This window comes from Gavialis gangeticus, unplaced genomic scaffold, assembly GCF_001723915.1.
Source record: "Gavialis gangeticus isolate Ggan-Ray unplaced genomic scaffold, GavGan_comp1, whole genome shotgun sequence".
Classification (NCBI taxonomy): Eukaryota; Metazoa; Chordata; order Crocodylia; family Gavialidae; genus Gavialis; species Gavialis gangeticus.
Window position 1 is genome coordinate 7,736,951 of NW_017729025.1, and position 21,138 is coordinate 7,758,088.

At 50.1% G+C, this 21,138-nt stretch overlaps 1 protein-coding gene across 1 annotated transcript in view; it reads left to right on the plus strand.

Annotated features, from left to right (window-relative positions):
• TRIM9 (tripartite motif containing 9) overlaps window positions 1-21,138 on the plus strand; it is a gene marked incomplete at its 5' end in the record, with an annotated part of 188,271 nt that overhangs the window by 151,052 nt on the left and 16,081 nt on the right. Inside the window, 5 exons of the mRNA XM_019519875.1 lie at window positions 3,212-3,350; window positions 14,153-14,353; window positions 17,466-17,507; window positions 19,523-19,546; window positions 20,710-21,013. Coding sequence (XP_019375420.1) covers window positions 3,212-3,350; window positions 14,153-14,353; window positions 17,466-17,507; window positions 19,523-19,546; window positions 20,710-21,013 — 710 coding nt within the window. The remainder of the gene's footprint in view (window positions 1-3,211; window positions 3,351-14,152; window positions 14,354-17,465; window positions 17,508-19,522; window positions 19,547-20,709; window positions 21,014-21,138) is intronic.

Here is a 21,138-nt window from a genome sequence, read left to right on the forward strand (position 1 = left end):
CCAATCCCCTTCCCCCATCCTGCTTGCTTCCTCCTGCCATGTGCTCACCCTTTTTACTACACACAGCTCTGCAAGCCATAGCTCCTAGCGTTACTGCATAAATAGGGCCAGATCTGCTGGGCTCAATCCCATTTGCATTGCTTCAGTAGTAGAGAAGGGAACCTAAAGCTATGCCACAGGAGAAACCCTGGTGCCTTGAAGTCTCTACGCCTGGCTCTAGCCACCGATTCTTGCCTTCTGCCTTGCGGGGGTCCAGGCCGGGATCCCAGGCCGGCAGAATGGATCAGAAAGGTCTGCTCCAGCGGATGTAAATTAGGTTGCTCCTGCGGCAATGATCATGTGCACTGTGGCTAGATGGAAGAGCAGGAAGCCAAAGGGTGATATAGAGATGCCTTTGTCTTCCCCAGCTCCAGCAGGACACTGAGTGTCCTGATAACCATGCAGATGGATGCAGTAGGGTTCAGTGAGCCCATGTATTTTAGACCCTTGCACTGCATGATGCAGCATATCAACAAGGCAGTCCAAATGATGCCAAAATGCTGTAAGCCACTTGTCAAACCAAATCACCCAGTGGTTGCCAAGCCCTGGGGTCACATCTTGAGAAGGCATTTAGGTGGCCCGTAGTGTCACGTAGATGATTTGTCCAACAGCCTGGTCCATGTTCTGGCTCAGGGCTATGCTGGATTTCAGCTGCAGTTGCAAAAAAGAAAGGGTAATGTTTGCCAGAGTCTCTAATGCCTTCCTCCTCACATGCTCGCTAGGCATTGTTGTGTTACTCATCTGTGCATGGAGCCATTACTCCCACATCTCCTCCCACAGGCATCTCCACCGGCACTGTTTGTGCATAGGAGCAGCTCAGCATACAGCCAAGCTGAGAGTGCAAAGCTGCTTGCATGCATTACTCACAGACACTGTATGTAACAGAGGAGCCCTTGCTCTTCCTTTTGGGGCTTTGTTACAGATGATCATTTTAGCCTTGCTGAAAATGAAATGAAAAACTAGGCCACTCCTAGCCTACTTTCCAATGGAGCAACAACACCAAGGGTTATTAGATCACGGGGCGTCACTCCCAGCCCCAGGATGTCTTCACGCATCGTTTATTAGGTTGTCTCTCAACAAAGTCAAACAGTGCAGTCCTAACATGGCCAAGAACAAACCGATGCGAAGAAGAGCAGAGTGCGACCAAGTGTTTAGATTCAGGTTTGTCCCTTTATTAACAGAGAGCAAGAGAGACAGGAAGTTGCCCCGTGCTATTTGTTTTCTATATAGAATAAGGCAGATCTCTTGTTTGATGGGGACTAGACAATAAAGGATTTGGGAAGGGGGAACTGGTACATCACCTAGAGGACAACAACCAGTTTCTGTACCAGGGGGGACAGTGGCCAGGGCAGAGGCCTGGCAGTGGTGGCAATGGCAGCTATTCTTGTGCCTCCGCAGAATTGGCACCTGGGGCTGATATCACAAGTGCCCACCCTAGTTACGCTACTGGCTATGTGAGACAGCCACATGCCCTCAGTCCACAAGAGCTCAAAGGCACGAGGAGATAATCATGAAACCTTTCCTGGAACCCAGTGCTAGGTGCATTTCACCTTTCCAACTATTTAAATTGTTTTCCAACTATTTAAGTTGGTCGAATAAAAGATACCAGATTCACCCAAAGAACCTTGTCTGCCTGTCACCTTTCACGGCATTTGTTCGGTGCATTTGCTTCACAGCTCAAATTGCACTTCTCACCACTGGTGGGTGCGTGCTCTGAAGGAGAACTGTAATGTATATAACTCCCGGCATCACTGTCAGCTGAGTCAATTTGCTCAGGATTCAGGGGCAAAAATTAAAAACAGAAATCTCTGTTCTTTTTTTATCCATGAGCATAGAGTCATAGTTAGCTGTGTTAGTGGGAAGGCAAGTAGAAGGCAAGGTATATCTGCACCTTACAGACTAAGCAAAGTAGATTATATATATATATTTTATAGACTGCATGTATAATAAACATATATATCTCACAAGCATCGTTAGCATTAGATGAAGTGAACTTTAGCTCATGAAAGCTTGTCCTATATATGTATACATACACGCACACATACACTTATACATACATGCATATATACACACACACCCGCACACTTTGCAAATTTACCCTGCCTTTTGTTTTTGATGCCTAAGGACATTATCCCAAGGGAGCCTCGCAGCTCCATCCCTGCAGGATGGAAGTGCGTGCGTTGGCCTGAAAGCAGCAGCTATGTTTAAGCGGGGGCTGTTTGATCAGATGCACCGCTGTACTCTGCAACCCGCGACAGAAATGCAAAAAGGATTCTTGGGTACAAAAAAAGAGTGGAAGGTATTTGCAAGGAAGCACAGAGCTAAAACCTCTCCCTAAGATCCTGGACGAAAGCAAGCAGGCCCTTCATCACATCCTCCACAACTCAAAAGCGAACCTGATCGCTGACAGAGTCCCTGACCATTTCACTAGTCTTTGGGGCTGATTCACATCTGCTTTTTATGCTCTTGTAGCTCTGTTCATCTGAATGGCATTATGTTGGCATAAGTCTGACATGTTGGCCAGTCAGCTCTAGATCCATAAAAGGATCCAATCTTTGTCTTCTCATCAAAGCATTGGTCCCACAGTCTGAGCTGATAAGGAAATATTTTCCAGTATAGGTCTCTGATAAGTGACCTTCGTTCAATTTAGAGGCCAGCAACCAGTTTCTGTACCAGGGTACATCAGCAAAACTCCTCTGGATTCAGTGGGAGGTTTACTTGAAGAGAAACCTTGCCTGCCTACAAACATCAAGGCTTCTGTGCCGGTGCCATGGAGGAACTGGTGTCGCGTGGCAAGCTGTCAGAGCTCAGAAGCAGGATGCAGGGTCATTTTATCCAGATGGACCATTATGATTTAGCACAGGGCTGGGTTGTATCCAGCCTGTGAGGGGTTAATTTGAGGGTTCCCCCCCCCAGGCTCTCACACTCCAGTATATAATATACCAGGCCCCCTGTCACTCCAGCTGCAGCTGTAGCTGGGGTCCCCAGGTTCCTCCAGCCCTCCCAGCATCCACCCAGACACTTTGGCCTGACAAAAAGGTGTCTAACTAGCATGCCTATGTGTCAGGAAGCTGTGGAAATACTGTGTAGCAAGCTGTCTGAGCAAGGCCCTCCTGTACCTGGATATGCCCCATGCATCAGGCACTAACGCAGCCTTTTGTGTCTTAACTAGGAGGTGTATGTTGGGAAGGAGACGATGTGCACCGTGGACGGCCTGCACTTCAACAGCACCTACAGCGCCCGTGTCAAAGCCTTTAACAAAACAGGAGTGAGCCAATACAGCAAGACCTTGGTCCTGCAGACATCCGAAGGTAAGAGGCTTCGGCAGTGGTGCCCTGACATGCTGCATCAGGCATGAGACTGCCCAGCCCCAGAGGCCTGGTCTTCAGATCCACATAACTTAGCGTACGAGGAGCAGCTCCAGTATACCTCCTAGGCAAGAGACCAATATTGCAAAAGAAGTGATGGTGACAAGCAGAATAAAGGTGATGTCAGGAGTCCAGAACAAGCTCAGCCAGAAATTGTTTTCCTGGGTCTTTCCTTCCCAGAGGGTGCATCCACATGAGATGCTTTAAGGCGAATTAGCCTAAATTTAAGGTGCATTAGGGTGCGCGTCTACTCGTGTGCACTCTTAATGTGCTTTCAAAATGGCAATTTGGGGCTAATCGCGCCTAAATTTGATACCTGCAAATGCAGGTATCAAATTTAGGTGTGAATAGTTAAAGCACATGAATGCACATGTAGACACATTAAAGCGCATTAACACCGTAACATACCAAATTAACTAACTTTAGTCCCAAGTCAGTCCGGACACAGCATTATGAGTTTTAATGCCTGCATGTGCAGATGCCTGCCTAAACTCGCTTAATGCACATTAAGGTAATGTGCATTAAATTGAGGCGTGCTGAAATGCACATGTAGACATACCCAGAATGCATTTAGTGAAAGGCAGCATCCTGTTGGGAGGACAGAAGGAGCTATGATGAGAGGCACTCCTCAGGAGGGAAGGCTTTGAAAGCAGTTTGCCTCTAGGATTGAGGTAGATCATCTGCAAACATAGCTCGGATGTCTTTATTCATTCCTTCTCTTCCTCTTTTCTGAACGTTGCCCCGAAAAACAAAGGGCCACATTTGATTGCACTGTGACTGCACGTGCAGTCCTTTCCTAGGCACCCTGCGGCACCGTGTGCTGAGCAGAAAGACCGTGTGGGTGTCTTTCTATACCGACAGGGTTCAAAGCTGAGCCACACCAGTTTCACCTACAAAGCTGATTACAGCTCCCTCCTGCTGTTATCTCTGTTAGAATATTAAACGCAGCTATTGAGGATAAACCTCCTCTTCTGGATGATAACTACCTTTGGGAAATTGCCTTGATTCTGACAGTCGAGTCAAGAGGCATGAGGCCTGTTTAGGAAAATTATGTGGGGGTCAGAAACAGCAGGTAATAAAGCCCAGGATAAAGTCGGCCATCTCTGCGGCAGCATGCCTGCGGTCCCCTGCGGTACGGCTGTTGCCAGGAAAGGGCCCCTTCCTTAACAGTAATGCTGCTTCCATTACCTCCAGAGCAGAGTCGCACCCTTTCCCCAGCCTTGGCCAGATTTCACTCAGCACCAGTGCTGCCAACACAGCCCAGCTTTTGAAATCCAGGCAGCCTCCCTCCTGCTTTGCTCCGGCATCACTGCCGGGAGATGTGCCTGGTTCGAACATGGCTGTCGTGCCGATGGTGCATCAGGCAGGCACAACACAGCTTGCTGCAGCCTGTTTCAAGGAAGCTGCAATTCTCAACCGCAGCACCCTGGGGTGCCTTGAGATCTTTTCAAGGGTGCCATGCAGTGTTAGCACTGTTAGGGGTACAAATAGGATTCACAAGACAAGTCCAGAGAGTTCAAATGGGAATCTGTACTGTTAACCCCTGCCCTGCTGTGGGCTCTCTGAGTTCTCTGCAATAAAAGAGTTGCTCTAGTACTTTTGTGTGGTCAAAAAATGAGTGGAAACAAAAAGAGGGCATTTTCCAAAGGGCCCCTCAAGTCTACTGAGGGCTGCCTGGAGTTTGGAAAGGTTGGGAAGCACTGTGTGATGGGCTGTTGAGCCTGGCAGGGAGAAGCGGTTAGAAAATTCAACGCAGGCACACCAGACTGAGCCCTGTTTCTCTGCCTGTCATTATTACAGTTCAGGAGCTCCCTAGGATTGCTGTCCAGAGGGCAGCTCTGCGGTGCAGCAGTGTGGTGCAGCATGCAGGGAGACGGGAGCAGAGAGACAGGAGAGGGAACAAGCTGCTCTTCCTTGTTATCACGGGGGCTGAAATATTGCAGGTCCTGGCCCCCATTCAGGCCAGCGTTCCCTACCCCGCAGAGCTCCCTGCACGGTTGTGAGGCCAGGCGCCCATCTTAGGAAATAGCAGCAACTTCCTGGGAGCTCACAGGCTGTGCACCAGCACGTGTTGAAGCCATTCGCACAATTCCCGCTCCGGGAGGGCTTGCAAAACTGACCGTGGCAGAGGGGCACGCTGCTGGCTCAGGGCTGTTGCAGACACTTTATACTAGGGGCTGAGAGAGAGAGAGTGCTCTGATGGCTTGACAAAACTCACCTCACTACCATGGGACTGGTGCACAGGCTAGATGAATGATGTGGAGCTGGCTGCACAGGTCAGATCGCACCCACCAGCTCCCCCGCTCCCCGTGCATGCTAGATCCAGTGCCCACGCCACCTGCTCCAGCCTGTGCCGCACGTGACGCCTGCTCGAGCTGGATCAGGATGCACACAGTGCCCACTCCAGCTGGTCCAGGGCAGAAGCTGTGTGCAGCACAGGTCCTGGGCTGGGGGCCACATGTCTCATGTCCCAGTCCACCCAGGGTGGGTGCTGCATGAGGCGCAGCCCCAGACCAGCCGGAGCAGGAGCCTCCGGTGCTGGGTACACCATGCGGGGGGGTCCTGGACTGACCCCGCATGAGGCCAGCACTGGGGGCTGAACGATGTGGTTCCACAAACCGGATCTAGCTCCAGGCTACATCCTTAAGACCCCGACTTTGTACCAACCAAGTGTGGGGACAGGCAGGGCTGTGCCTGCATTCCCCAGCTACCTAAGAGATGTCCTGAGCCCGAGCAAGGCCTGCCAGTGCTATGGGTGGTATCATTGGCACCAACAGCCAAACTTGCCCCCTGGAAGCATGGGAATGGCTGTAGCCACCCTCACACCTTCCCCCCTGGTCCCGTGCTGAGGGGAACGTGGCAGGAGAGACCTGTCCCCTTGAACGGCTTTTCTGCACTTGTACAAGCCAGGTCCTCAGTTCGTGTCCCCATTAGCCAGTCCTGAGTGTCTGCTAAGGAAATCCAGTCCTCACCCTCCAAACAGTGCCCACTGCTGGGACAGCCTGCCCAGAGATGCCCGCCCCGTCTACGGCAGTGTGAGAGACTTCTGAAGAGCCAGTCATTGCTGCTTCACAGTGTATTGAGAGAGAACAGGAACAAGAAAGCCCCACGTCCACCTTCCAGTGGTTTCCTAGTGGCTTGATGAACATGAGATTTAGACGTTGGCTAGATCCTGCCTGAGTAGGAGTGGGGGCGAGTGGGGATCCCTGCGATCCCTGGGAGCAGGGAATCCAGGACAGGGCATTTGCCATTGCCTACAGAAAAGCCAGGGGCTGGTTTGATGGGCCACCCACTTCTAGCAATGCAGTCCATTTTAACACCACTTAAGAGACAGGGATTGAGGACTGACCTGGAGACAGAAGGGACCTCCCCTGCATCGCTCTGGGGACCCACATCTCAGGGGCACCTGAGCAGAACAGGTGCAGAACAACAGTGGCTTTAGGCACCTCTCCTTTCCTTCTCTGCCCCGGTGGCAAATAAAGCAGCGTTAGGGCACCCTGGTTTGCCCCCGGCTGCCTGGAGACTGCCCTAGGAGCCGGGGATTGCCCCTGGGTGGGGATGCTCATGCCACGCGCTGGAAGCTGTGGGACTGGACCAGCCGGCTCTGCCCCACAGCCAAGGAGTCTGTTCCTGCCCAGGTCCAGCAGCCCCTTTTGGCTGTCAGCGTGCACAGGAAGCTGGACTTTCCTGGGAGGTCTCCCATTCAAGCAGGGACAAGGCCAGGTCTGCCTAGCTCATGAGAGCTGACACAAATGCCACCGAAAGGGGTCAGGATTTACAGAGACCAATGCAAAAGCCGACGGGTGAAAAGTTCTTGAGTACTTTCCAGAGCACTCGGTCTCTCGCTCCCTCGCTTCCCCGGACCCTTAGAAATGTCTAGAGACACATGGCCAGAAATCAGCACTTTCTACCTGGCAACGATGTAGAAATCTGCCTGCTAGCTGGTCCCTACTCTTACTTACGGTGGGCCAGCCCCTAGGCGACTCCCTGGTTTCCAGAAATCCTGCGGCGTATGACACCACATGTGCATCCACTGACATTTAAGTGAGATCCCAAAAGGAGGAGTCAGGCTCACAACAAGCAACAGCTTTCCTGAGCAGCACGCTGTGCTGCTGAGATCACCTCAAGATACAAGTCACTGCAGGACGATGTTCAGAGAAGGGGCTAAAGATACAGAGGGATACCGGGAGCCATCCCAGTGGCAGAAGTGAGCAGAAGGAGAGGTGACCGAGCTAAAAAGCTGTATCCTGGAGAGGTCTCTGGTCCACCAAACATCTCGCAGCAGTCGTGGAAACAGTGACTTCCATCACAAGGCAGGTTCCCACCCTACAATAGCATTAGGCTTCGTGCTCTTGGGGGGCTATGGAGGAGTTTGTAAAGCACTGAATGGCCCTGGGAGCACAAGTCCAATCTGAAGTCAGCGGGACAGGCCCCAAGCCACGTCAGCTCTCTGGGAATCCCACTTATCATCAGCATTTTGCAAAGAGAGGATGGTGTGCAATGTGCTGGGGATCTTCAAGGACCTGGTCCATCCTCCATGAAGAGAGAGATTCTTGTTGACTTCACAAAGAGACAGGTCCAGGGCTGGGATCTTTTGAAGCAAACAGTGGGGCCTCAGCATCCTGTCACATTGCTCTTCTAAGACCAGTTTTTCTAACCAAAGCAATGGGAAAGGGAAGATTGTCTCTTGGTACCTGACTCAGCCAAACCCATGGAAACCATTACACTGAGATGTGTGAAATTGCTTTAAATAACCCTGGTCAGGAATTTGCATGGGCAGCCGAAGCATCCCTTAGCACCCCTGGTCCCTCCCTCCCCGGTAGGTATTTTCATGGTTGCATCTGCCTCAAGCAGGCCCCAGCTCTCAAAAGACCCCATCGCAAAGTCTCGGCTCCCAGCTCCGGCCCAGGGGAATCGTGCCTGGAGCCTCCACGCAGTGTTTGCCAAAAGATAAATCTTTCTTTTATGCCTTTTTCCTGCGTGAAACATTGTCATCTTGCCCTCCCAATGCAAGAGAAAAAGCAAAAGCTAAATATGGCCCAGAGCATGTTCTGCTTTCAGAGGCATGCTGAGCTCTCCCGACCCGAGGCAGAGAAATAAATTGCATCTGAATTTGGCTTAAGGATATGCGAATTAGCCATTGAGCAGAGCCTGCTGCACATGACAGCTCATGGGGCGAGGTTATTATTTCTGGCCTGAACAGCCGCTGGGTCTCTGAGAGCAGCTCTGCATGAAATGAACTGGGCTTCACCCTTTCCCCTCCGCAGTGGGTGGAGAGTTTTCCACCAGGGCACAAAGGGGGAGGAAACGAAGAGGATGGAAGAAGAAAAGAAAAGGCATTCTCAGCATGAGGCAGCACTGCCGGTACCGTGACACTTGTCTGAATATGCCTACAGGGCAGGGGAAGCTGCAAAGCTGATGGTGCTCTTTTGCCATCAGGGGTTTCTACCCATAGGATCTGATGCAAAGCCCTGGACTTCAATGGGAGTGTTGTCTTGACTCTACCGAGCAATGAAGTAGGCCAAACCCTAGGGATCCATGGGGAAGGTTGCATGTGTACCTGACTTCTGTAGCACCCCAAGCCATGAATGTGACCTCCCCCCCAGAAACTGAGGTAGTCAGTGTGAAATCTGGGTGACCTGCCGTCATCATCTCATGAGCCTGGCGAGGCATCGTCAACGACGCTTCCAGAAAATCCTCCACATCACACTGGCAGATCACTGCGTAAGCCAGCTTCCTGGCTGAAGCCGACGTTCCCAGCATAGAGTCGGTGATCCTCAAGCACCAGCTTCACTGGGCTGGACATTGTGGGCGCCTATACACATGCGGCGAGGCTGCTCTGATGCACTGTCAGTGCAGCACGTCGGAGCAGACTCAATTAATCGAGCATGGTCATTACTGTGCTCCAGCAGACTCCAGCGTCACATGATGAGCTATAGTTAGAGCATCCCCCGCCACTGTTTTTCAGTGCAGGGATGCTCATACACATGATGCTCTGGGCCCTTTAATTAAAGCACCCCCCACTGTACTCCCAGAGCATGTCTGTGTGTGGATGCCTGACTCTCGACTCCTAAAACAAGTGCTCTGTTCCCAACTTAGTAACAGCCTGAGATCTCCCAGTGGCCAGAGGAGACACTACAAGGACACACTGAAGGTATCCCTCGAGAAAACAGATGTCAACATCAAGAGGTGAGAGGAGCTGGCTGCCAGCCAACCCCAGTGGTGCCAAAACCTCACCCAAGTGCAGTCCATTTTGAGGCAGAGCATCTTGTCCTCAAAGCAGAGAAGAGAGAGCAGAGGAAGGAAAAGGAGAAGAATCCCCCCTGCAGCCTACTCTGCCCTACAGAGAGACCTACACTGTCTGCAAATGATCCTTGGACTCAAGTCACTTTAACACCCATGGCCCATGACAATGAGCCATGGTAGAGATCATCCTTGAATTGAGGGATTGCTGATGAAAACACATTTTCTCTCTCAAGCAGTGGGAAAGCAAGGGGTAGGAGAGTGATGGTGGGGGGCATCGGTGGGGAGAGAGGCCCGGTATGACACTGTTCTTTGCCACCCCCTGGCCTGGAAGATGGGGGTAAGCTGTGCTGCAGCAAGAGGAGAGGTGCTTCTCAGATCCTGCTTTTCCAAGACAAGTTCCCCAGTGACTCAGTCATTCAGGAACAGAGGAAGGAAAGAAGAATGAAATGCCTCGAGTCTGCAGACATGAGCCTATGTCTTGTCCATGCTCACCGCAGGGCAGAGGTAAGTGGCTTCCCAGAGAGGAGGAGTGAGGGGCACATGTCCATTAGAAATACGCAGTCCACAAGATGCACTAAACTGCTGGTGCAGCTTTCTTGTGCCCCAAGCATGGAGGTCCCTGTGCCACGTGCATCATCAGCCAGTCCACGGGGCGGCCCTCACATTCCTTCCATCTGCAGGGTGCTGCCTGCATCTGCACGAGATATGGCATCGCCTCCATTGCTTTGTGGGTAGCCCTAGAAACAAACAGAGATCTTGCTGGCAGGCTGTCGTGATTGCAGTCCTGTCCTGTTTGGACCCATTGGTGCCTCTGGCTGCTGGCAAGGTCACTGGGTGAGGCCCGACCCTCTGCTCAGTGTTTTGATCAGTGTGTCCTTATCTTCGTGAGGCTCAGAGCAGAGCATTTGATAGCAGGCTTACGGGGCCCTTGACACCAGACAGATCTGTCTGGTGCCAGTGCCCTGCTCAGCACATCCAATCCTGAATCCAGTGAAGACACAGGCAGCTTCTCATATTAGCACACATAACATTTCACAGTTGTCCGGGCTTTGCTGAGCAGTGCTGAGAGCGGAGAGCTGGGTGGACAGGCTGGTGACCTGCCTTCCCTGGCTTGCTCAGGGAAGGGTGATGCTGTCGGGGGCTGGAGCCTGAGACCTGGAATCAGAATGAAGTTACACATCACATTTAGACCATACTAGGGTCGCTTAAAATGCAAGTGTCCAGATGTTAAAGCTCGCTAAATCCTGCTAGGCGCAATCTGAGCATCTCAAATTAGCCACTTCAGGCAAGGATTAACTTTGGGCCATGCTACCCAGAGTACTTTAGTCTGCTTCATGAAGTGACCAATATGCAGCCCTCCAGTATCCCAGGATGCATTGCTTTCAGCCCACCACCCCACAAGCCAGGTGGCCGGGATAGAGCCCAGGTGGCCTGGCTTGAGCCAAGCCCCTGCTTGCCAACCCTGTAGTGGCAAGTCAAAGCAGGCAAGAAGTGGTATTAACCCTTAATATGTGACTGCTCACAGCACTTTCTAACTTTAACATCGATTAAAATTGCACAAACTTCATCTGGTCGAAGTGTAACGTGTAACCTCACCCTCCGAGAAGTGTCCTGTAGTTGCCCCAGCAGACAGAGGCAAGTGCTGAGTGGCAGAGGAGGCATCACTAAGGTCCTGCCAGGAAGTGCCCTGAAACAGCCCATTACCTGCCATGGGGTTGGCTGATGAAGAAGACCCAGTGCCCTGGTTAACAGGTTGTAGAGCCTCCTGCTCACTTCTCCAGCCCCTCCACAACCCCCAGCCTCCCGCTACATCCTCCTGCTTTGAGCAAGGCCACCTGGACTCCAGAGAGCTTCCTGAGCTGCATCCAGGCCCCACAACAAGGGGAGGTAGGGAAGGCTGCAGCCAGCCAACTTAGAGGGACTTGATGCCTATTCTGGTGGAGAAGGGGGCAGCCTTGAGCCAACTGAGCAAGCAGGAGTCAACCTTGAGGCTTGCCATGGCTATCGCAAGCCTTTGACGGCCAGGAGAAGGCTGTACTGTACTGCTTCACCAAGAGCATCTGCTCCCAGATCCCTCCCTGTGACTCCTTTGGAAAGCTTATGGGAGGGGCAGGAGAGTGTGTTTGGGATTATCTGGGCAGGAGGGTGAGGTTCACACACATGGCTTGGGTTGGGTTGAATTCGCGCAGAGATAGGTGCACTGGCTTTTGAAGTAATGGAAGGACTCTTGGCATCAGCCCGTGTCCTGGCAGACGGTTGTATATCACAAAGGTGGAGCTGCTACCAAAGCTAACAGGCCCCTGTGCTGATGCTGTAGAATTGGACGGAGGAGGCAGACCAGGGAGGTTGGTCCCTCTCGCCCTCTTGGTCTTCAGCGTGTTCATTCCCCTGGCCGCGGCCTCAGAGCTCGCAAGGTGGGCCTAGGCTCAGGGTCAGTGTTGTCCCTGCTGCAGATGGGGATGAGGAGCAGGGCTTGACTGACTCTGGAGTGGGACTTCTAGCTCTTCAGGTGAGGGGAACACAGTGCTTGGGGGGACCTCCTGGACCACCGAGTCCTGCTTCCCCTGCCATTCCTGCCACCATTTACACTCCTGTCCATAAACTGAGAGCACTTCAAGTAGACTGGAGCAATGGAGAGAAATGTGGGAATGGGGTTATTCATCTTCCATGCGCGCTTTACACAAAGAAAACTTCTTTGTAAAATACTCCACGTATGGTAGCTGTCTCCAAGTAGGATCCAACACGTTTCTTCTAACAGAGATGTATCAGGCAGGAGAGGCTGCAGAGACAGAGGCTTTATTTCCCAGATGTGGTGGCTATGTCCAGAGGTCCAAATATCCTGTTGGAGGGAGTCATCAGAATAATAGCTATTATGGATTGGGTGGTAATATCCCTTTGGATCTGCTGGTTTGTCTATTGAAAGCCCTGGTCAAGGAAGTTTGCTTTGTACAAGGGGACTGGACCCGATGATCTTCCGAGGTCCCTTCCAGCCTTACAATCTATGAAAAGCTGGTACACTTCTTGTTTTAGCTGCCCGACTGTGTGTGGCTCAAACGTGGAAGGAACACACGCATGTATCGACTGACAATGTAGTATGCTAAAATATGGGCGATCCCGATGACGGGGAAATGGTCCCATCAGATTAGCTTATTAGAAAAGAGCCCAAACAGGGATAGATATTGAGAAATAGAGATTCTTTTCCTGGCTTACACAGAAGACAAAAATTCAGCAGCTTGTCAGCCAGAGTCTTTAGCCACGTTTCTTTGCATATTCATGAATATTCGTGAATGTTATTTTTTTATATATCTGTACATATATACATACATAGATGATGAGTTGTGTGAATTGTTGTATATTATTTCCTTTGTAAAGATATAACAACTTCAACCTCCTGCAATTCCTGTGTATTACTCCTGTGTTGGAGTTTTGTTTCAGTGGTTGCCTGAATAAAAAAAAAGCCATTATCAAAACAAACTCATGGAGCTCCAAGAGAGTTTTGTTTTACCTTAAGGTCACTGAGCTCTTCCTCTTGCTCCCTTCTCTGACATAACCCATTGTCTAGGAAAAGCCCCATGCTTTATGTCTTGGGCTAACTGGAGTGTGACCTGTTGGGCTGTGCGCTCTGAATGGCGTTAGAGCAAAGAGAGAGCTGATTACCTGCCTCCTGTAGACCTGGGCTAGCCCCGGAGGAAATAATCCAGAAGTGCGGCTACAAAGAGCAGATCATCACAGATCTGTCTGGCCTTTCCATCTCTGCTACCCAGGAGCCCTGTGGGTGGCAGGGGCACAGCGCATTCTTCCACTCTATTTTAGGAGGGGGCTCAATTGGTTTATGACAGGCATGTGATGGTTTGCAATAGTTTTGATGACCCAGAGGGTCCCGTCCAGTGTCCCTATGTGAATCTCATGGGTTCAAGTGAAATTCTTCCTGTAACAGCCGGATGCATCTTGGTAGGTACAAGGAGTTTCCCAGGAACACAGCAGGCCAAACAGCCTTTGAGTAAGGTGGGTATTTGGGGATGCTTAGAATAACACTGTTTAGACCAGCCTTGTGCCGAAAGTGTATCAGACCTGTATGAAACCTGCACGTCTCCCCTTTATTATAAGGATTATAACAGGGTGGGGGGAAGTGTCCACGATACCAGTTAAACTGCATCCCCTGGTAAGTAGCATGGCAAATTGCAAACCTCCCCAGGTGGGATTCATTCTTGTGAAGGGCTCCAGGCCTTGCTGAAAAGAAAAGCACATCATATGTGTCTTCAACAACATAGGGATATTTGCAAAGGCCGTGCTTGCTGTATACAGCCTCAATGGCACACAATGACTGAGAGGTATCAATGCACACAGTGGCCTTGTATGTTGTTCTGCCCCGCACATGCCCATGGCAACACAGCAGAGAAGGAGCCCACACGTGTACAAGGGCCCGTGCTCTGGACTGGGGGTCTTAGTTAATGATATGAAAGTTTCTGATCTCTAGTTTGCATTGATCTTGCGTTTAGACACAGAGTCAGAAGAACAGACCCTCCCTTTTCCAGTGCCTTTGGAAAGATCTTTGGAAAGGTCGCAGCTCCGTAGAATGAGTCCTTTCTCCTCCACTCTTAATCTACAACCCAGCTTCTCGGGGAGATCCTACTTTGAGCTAAGATCTTCGTCCCACCAGCTGAGCTTGCATTCTTCTTTACAGTCTCTGAATTCAGCCGGTGAGCCGAGCCCCTCTGGCATTTCCTCTTGATCTGTGCTTTTGGGCATCTCCAAAGCATCTGTTTGTTTTGCTTTGTTTTTTTTCCCCATGACATTCATATGCCAGGGGGGTAAGTCGTTCTGTTTGTCAGTGGCCTGTTTCCGATGTGAAGGGAATTTGGATGATGTAGCTATGTGGCGTATCTCTGTTTCTATGTAACAACGGTACCAGTTTAGATGTCATTTCGCCCCCCCCTACCTACCCCGCCAGGGCAAACCCGGGGTCAGGATAACAGCTGTTATAACCAGGGGAAGAGGCATCCTGGGATTTCAGCTGGAGCACTGGTGCATCCTTCTGGGAGATATCCATGGAGGTGTTTCAAAGGTTTGCGTGCTCAGCACATCCAGGAGGGTCAGCCACTGCTGTCAGATGGTTGCAGAGCATTTGCATTAAACCATGACCCCACAACATCTATCTATCTATCTATCTAGATATAGATATATGTAGTTATATCTATCCATCTACCTATCTATCTATCTGTATAAATATAGGTATATATATCTATCTATCTATAGAGATATATATAGTTATATCTATCTACCTACCTATATAGATATATACTTATAGATATCTATGTATCTAGATATAGATATATATAGTTATATCTATCTACCTAGCTATATAGATAGATAAATAGATAGATACAGTTATAGATAGATAGACAGATAGATAGACAGATAGATAGATTTAGGACCCCCAAAGCCCAGCTCAGACTGAATGGATCTGGTGTGCGGAGGCCAGAGCCTCCTTTTTTGAGGGCACCATGCTTCTGTAGCTCCTGCTGACTTAAATTGGAGTTGGGGGAGCCCAGCCTTTGTGGAGCAGGACGTGGGATAGTTAATCCTCTTTTTCTTCAGAGCAGTGGAAACTACCTGGAGGAAACTCTCAGCCGCGCTTTGAACGGTCGGTTGCAATCAGCCCCCAGGTCCCTGCCGGCCTCCGTGCTTCGGGGCTGAGCGGGCTGTGGCTGAGCGGTAGGTTGCTTCCTTGGGCAAAGCACAGCCAGAGTGAAGGTACTTCGCCCTGCCGCGGGCAGCAGCCGGCAAAGGAGCAGGAGGCAGGGCTGATCTCCCCAGAGCTCTGCGGCAACCGTGGAGAACAATTATTGCGCGCTTCTTCCTGCCAAAGATGCCGGGGCTGATCCTCCCGTCGTGCTGTGTTCACACCACGGCCACTCCATTGGACTCCGCACCGTAATTCACAGCTTACACCAGTGTAAGCAAGGGGAGAACGGGGTCCCCTTGGTTTTGATTTCCATCCCATCCCTTGGAATGAGGAATGCTGCAGCATGGCGTTTCCAACACACACAGGGGCTGCCACCCCTACCAGCAATGGGTTTTTTTATTTCTTTTTTCCTTTGTGCTTCCATGTTTCTCATTGTACTGCTGTGCACTGCTGGCTTCTTAACTATGTTTTGTTATTGGACGTGTTGACTCTGTCTCCAGTGTACCAAGACCGACTGTATTGGCTTTGATCAAATACTTTGTTTGTGGACTGTGTATTTCTGTAACAACAGTCTGGGGAGAGGGCGGGGGGGTGACGGGCTGGGATTTTACGACTGTGTCCTACTAGAGATAAATGTGTTGTGTGGCAAAGCACAGAGACCTCTTTCCAAAGAGGGTGCAGGGCACGATTCATTAAAAAGGCCTCGGCAGACATTGCGTCACTTCGTACAGCTGCGAAGAGCTCAAAGGCGGCAGGCGATATGCTTGGCCAGGACGACACTAATGTGTCCGAGAGCTGGATGCAAATGTGCTGTAAGAAAATGGCACAGAGCACACGTCTCCTTATTCTGCCTACAGGTAGACACAAAAGCAGCCGCAGAACCATGCTGCGCCTCCTAAAACAGAGTGGGAACAAGGCTGTCTCGTACTGGCTTCTCCTTCCATCGCCAGTTCCTCCCCTTCCCTGCAGGCTTTCTCTGCAATAATAAGAGAAGAGGTGCTAAGCGGGAGGTTGCAATAACTTCTTTACAAGCTGAGACACTTTGCAAATGCTCTGGGTCTGATTTGCAGGTGCAGGGCAGCCCCCCTGCCCCATGCCGCTGGCAGAGATATTGCACAGTTAGCATAAGCGTTTCAGGTCGTCCGTTCCAACATGACCTTTGACGGCTAATAGTGAATGCAGTGTTTCACATTTCCCTTTCTGCTGCTGTCAGTGAAGGGGTCTTGGCAGACCCAAGGGTCTTACATCTTGGCAAGACTTTCCTGGTGAATCCCTACATGATGCAGCATGGGAACTGTGCAAAGAGGTCTGTATGCAGCCCCGTCTCACCGTGCCCTGTGAAACCTATAATCTTTATGAGCATCAAACACCCTCAGTAAATGCTCACAGTAATATCAATTCATGATGCTTGCTTAGCTCTACTTCAGGGGCCCCTTAGCCCCATTGCTCTTAAAATACGATGGGAGCTAAAGTACCGTGCTATAGCTACGTAAACCCCACCGACGAAGACATGAAAAGTCTTAAAGCATTATGACAGCCTTAATCCACGCGTTCCTTTTTTATATGGATATAAGGTGGGGGTGGGTTTTGCACAGAAGAACGAGATCTGGGTTCCATTTTGCTGGAGAAAACGCTCTTGAAATCAAAATCTACCCTTCTCACATTGATTTCTTTCCATAGGGAGTGGTGGGAAGTATTTTGGAGCAGTGGAGATGAAAAGATTTTACTGAACGGCAAAATTGCTTGCTTTGCACTGCCAAAGGACCGTGTTCCCTTTTCCAGTGCAGAGGACAAAAGACGAGGACCCAGTGGCAATAGAGGCCAGGATGTTCCAAAGTGTCACATAATTTGGGATAGGAGTTTGGGCGCCAGCCTTGATCCATCTGGAAGGTGCCCATTTGTGGGTATGGGCTGAGGCTTCCTGGAAGTCAGGCCTTTGCAAAAGTCTTTAGCTAGGCACTTAAAATGGGCAGTCATTTTGAAAACCTTTGGTCTTTGGCTTTTAATGAATCAGTCCTGCAGTGGTGAAGCAAATGGGTAATTCTGTACATGTGTGTGCACTTGTGTTCATGAGACCAGTTGCTGTTTCTTAGCTTTGATGTGTGAAATATAGTATCTCTTTATAGGATGCAATTTTGAGACACAATCAGCGCCTTACTCTCAATTAGGCAAGTATCTTTATTATAATTAAGTGGCACTCGCTTTGTTGGTCATCCATCCATGTTTTGTGTTTATTTTTTAACCTCGGTTTGACACAGTAAGCAGACAATTGTTCATTCACAAGTGTTTCTGACTTTTTCCACCCCATTTGCATTAGTTTCTCAAATGCCATTCCCGAATATGATGAGGAATGATTATTTCTGTTTGGCAGAAAAGGGATAAGTTCTTCCCTTTTGGGGTTTTAAAGGGAAACCTGAAGTGGTCTTTTAATCAAATTCAGAGCTGAGTCTTATAGCAATAAAAGAAAAGACTCCAGGTCACTGAGGCATAAGAGCATGTACAAGACTTTAAGTGCATGATTAGCAGCTACCTTTACCTTTGAAGGTCACTGGATTACTTGTGCACTTAAAATGAGACCTGCAATTTCCTGAAATCAGGACTCCAGGCCTGCTTAGCAGAGGTGCTGAAGACCTTCAGTTCCTTTTGATTGCTAGGGGAGAAATGACAGGTCAAGAGCATGTAAAATCAGACCCTCTGATTCCTTTGGGGAAAAAGCAAATGACTTTCCAATGACCCAGCAATGCAACCGGCACGGGCTTGCTGCGGGTAGGCCTTTCCTGACCAGTCTCTTCTCCTTCTACGACCAGGTGACCTATCACCTGGACAGGGGAGAAGAGATTGATGTCATATACCTGGACTTCAGAAAAGCCCTTGATCTGGTGTCCCATGATCTCCTCATGGAAAAACTGGCCAACGCGGCCTCAGCTACATCACAGTCCACTGGCTGGGGAATTGGCTCCAAGGTCGGACCCAGACAGTCGACAGAAGTGAATCATCCTGGCACTCTGCGACCAGTGGGGTCCCCCAAGGCTCCATCCTTGGACCTGTTCTCTTCAACGTCTTTATTAACGATGTGGACATCGGTGTTAGAAGCAGACTGGCCAAGTTTGCTGATGACACCAAACTTTCGGGTAGAGCGTCCACACCTGAGGATAGGCTGGTGAGCCAGGCTGACCTAGACGAGCTCATAAAATGTGCAGATGAAAACCTGATGGCATTCAACACCGAAAAGTGCAAGGTACCCCACCTTGGGAAAAAAACCCTGCATCACATTTATAGGCTCGGCAGCGCTACGCTTGCTAGCACCATGGCCAAAAGGCACTTGGGGGCTATGACTGACCACAAGATGAATATGAGCCACCAATGGTGATAAAGCAAACAAAACTCTGGCTTGCATCCATAGATGCTTCTCAAGCAAATCCCAGGATGTCATCCTCCCGCTGTACTCAGCCTTGGTGAGGCCGCAGCTGGAGTACTGCGTCCAGTTTTGGGCTCCACAATTCAAAAAGGATGTGGAGAAGCTTGAGAGAGTCCAGAGAAGAGCCACGCGCATGATCAGAGGTCAGGAAAACACCTTACGATGAGAGGCTGAGAGCCATGGGACTCTTCAGCCTGGAAAAGCGCAGGCTCAAGTGGGACTTGGTGGCTGCCTGTAAGTACCTCAGGGGTGTGCATCAGGATCTGGGGGAACGCCTGTTCACCAGAGTGCCCCAAGGGACGACTAGGTCCAGTGGTCACAAGCTCCTCCAAGACTGTTTCAGGCTGAACATAAGGAAAAACTTCTTTACTGCCTGAGCCCCAAGGCCTGGAACAGACTGCCGCCAGAGGTGGTGCAAGCACCTACTCTAGACACTGTTAAGAAACATTTGGATGCTCATCTTGTTGGGATCCTTTGACCCCAGCTGACTTCCTGCCCCTGGGGCAGGGGGCTGGACTCGATGATCTTCCAAGGTCCCTTCCAGCCCTAATGTCTGTGAAATCTATGACACTTAGGTTCACCAAACCATTCACACACCATGCAATGTAATGTGCACTTCATTTACAGTGCAGGTTCATCTGGAGTCTGTGTCTGCAGTGAATGGAAACATTTGTGAGCAGAAAAGTATTTCTGAATGCCTTGTTTTAATAAATACCAATCTTCCTGTTTTTCTCCCTGCACGCCTTTCCTTTGGGATGACAACAGTTGACATTAAAAAACTGGTGGCAGGTATGGAACTGCTTGCATTGAGTTATAAACCCAGGGAGCCTGAGTGCATGTGAACTGGCCTGTGAAACCATTCAATAAATCAGTGTGGAAATTTCACGCGAGTCATTTGTTTTCAAGCAGTGTTTGCCATTGCAGGTGCAAGAATCTGTTGTGGATGTGTCAGCTAGTTCACATTTCCACCACATTAAGTGCACAAAAGACCACGGGAAAACAATCACCTGTGAAACCTGGATAGTGGCTCGTGAAATGCTGTTACTCTGTGTGTACATTGTCAAGAAAGTGATGTTCTCTGTCAGGTTTCCTGGACGCAAGTCACAGTGCATTTAAATCAGCCATCCTGTTGGGTCTCAGAGATGCTCAAGCATTTCCCAGACTTTGCAAAAGCTAGCTTGTGTTTTAAATATTTTATATATGTATATGCATACGTATATATGGTTGCTTGCTCTTCAGGGAGGTTTCGGGGTGGTACTTAACACATCTGTAAATGTAAATCTGTTATGTGCTCTTGATTTCTAGAACCACGAGCTCTCAAATGCACACACAGTTTACCTGCTAATCTTTTAAGCCCCTTTCCCACATTGGGCCTGATCTTACAAACTTTTACTCTCATGAATAAAACTTTAGTCGTCAGAGTAAGTATGACTTAATATTTTCGTTCTGCTAGAACCAAGAGGCCCAGGCAAGGCTAGGGGCCATTTTGCTAAGAGCCAAAATGGTGAGGGAGCACCTCTGCCCTAAAGAGTCCTCTAAACAGAAGAGCAAGAGGGAGAGAAGGTACTCAGAAAAGTGACGTGACTTCCCTGAGGAAGGTCAAGGGCAGGAGCAGCACCCAGGTCTCCTGAGTCCCAGTTTTGGCCCCACAGCTGCCAGACCATGGCAGTCACCCCCTCTCACAGGCTAGTTTGCAAGGTCTGGCATTACTCAGCTGGGTCGAGGTGCCGGTGACCCCCATTAGTGACTCCAACCCTCCACAGATTGCTTTACTAGCTCCTGCGGGAAGTTCTGCAGAAGCAGCCCCACCTCTCTTTGGACACTTCTCGGCGTCCACTACTGAACATCCTTCCTGCATGGTGGCATGCAATGTTTCTTGTCAGGTCTGCGTGCCTTTGCAGTTGGATTGAGGTCTTCCTGTCATACTAACCAGCTATCCTTGTGTATTCCAGTAGCTTGGTTCTCCTTCGACCCTTCCTCCGCACACACGGACATCATCTTTTCCAACGACAACCTGACCATCACCTGTAACAGCTACGATGACAGGGTCGTGCTGGGGAAAACGGGCTTCTCCAAAGGGCTCCATTACTGGGAGCTGTCGATCGATCGTTACGATAACCACCCGGACCCGGCCTTCGGCGTAGCCCGCGTCGACGTCCTCAAGGATGTCATGCTGGGAAAGGATGACAAGGCCTGGGCGATGTATGTGGACAACAACCGGAGCTGGTTTATGCACAACAATTCGCACACCAACAGGTAGGCCACTGGGGATAAGTGTCTTTCTCTGAGACTAAGGCCTCGATTTAGTCCTGATGTATGCAACTGCACCACTGTCCAGGGCTGCTGTATCCAATTTGCTCTCAAGTCTGACGTGCAGTACT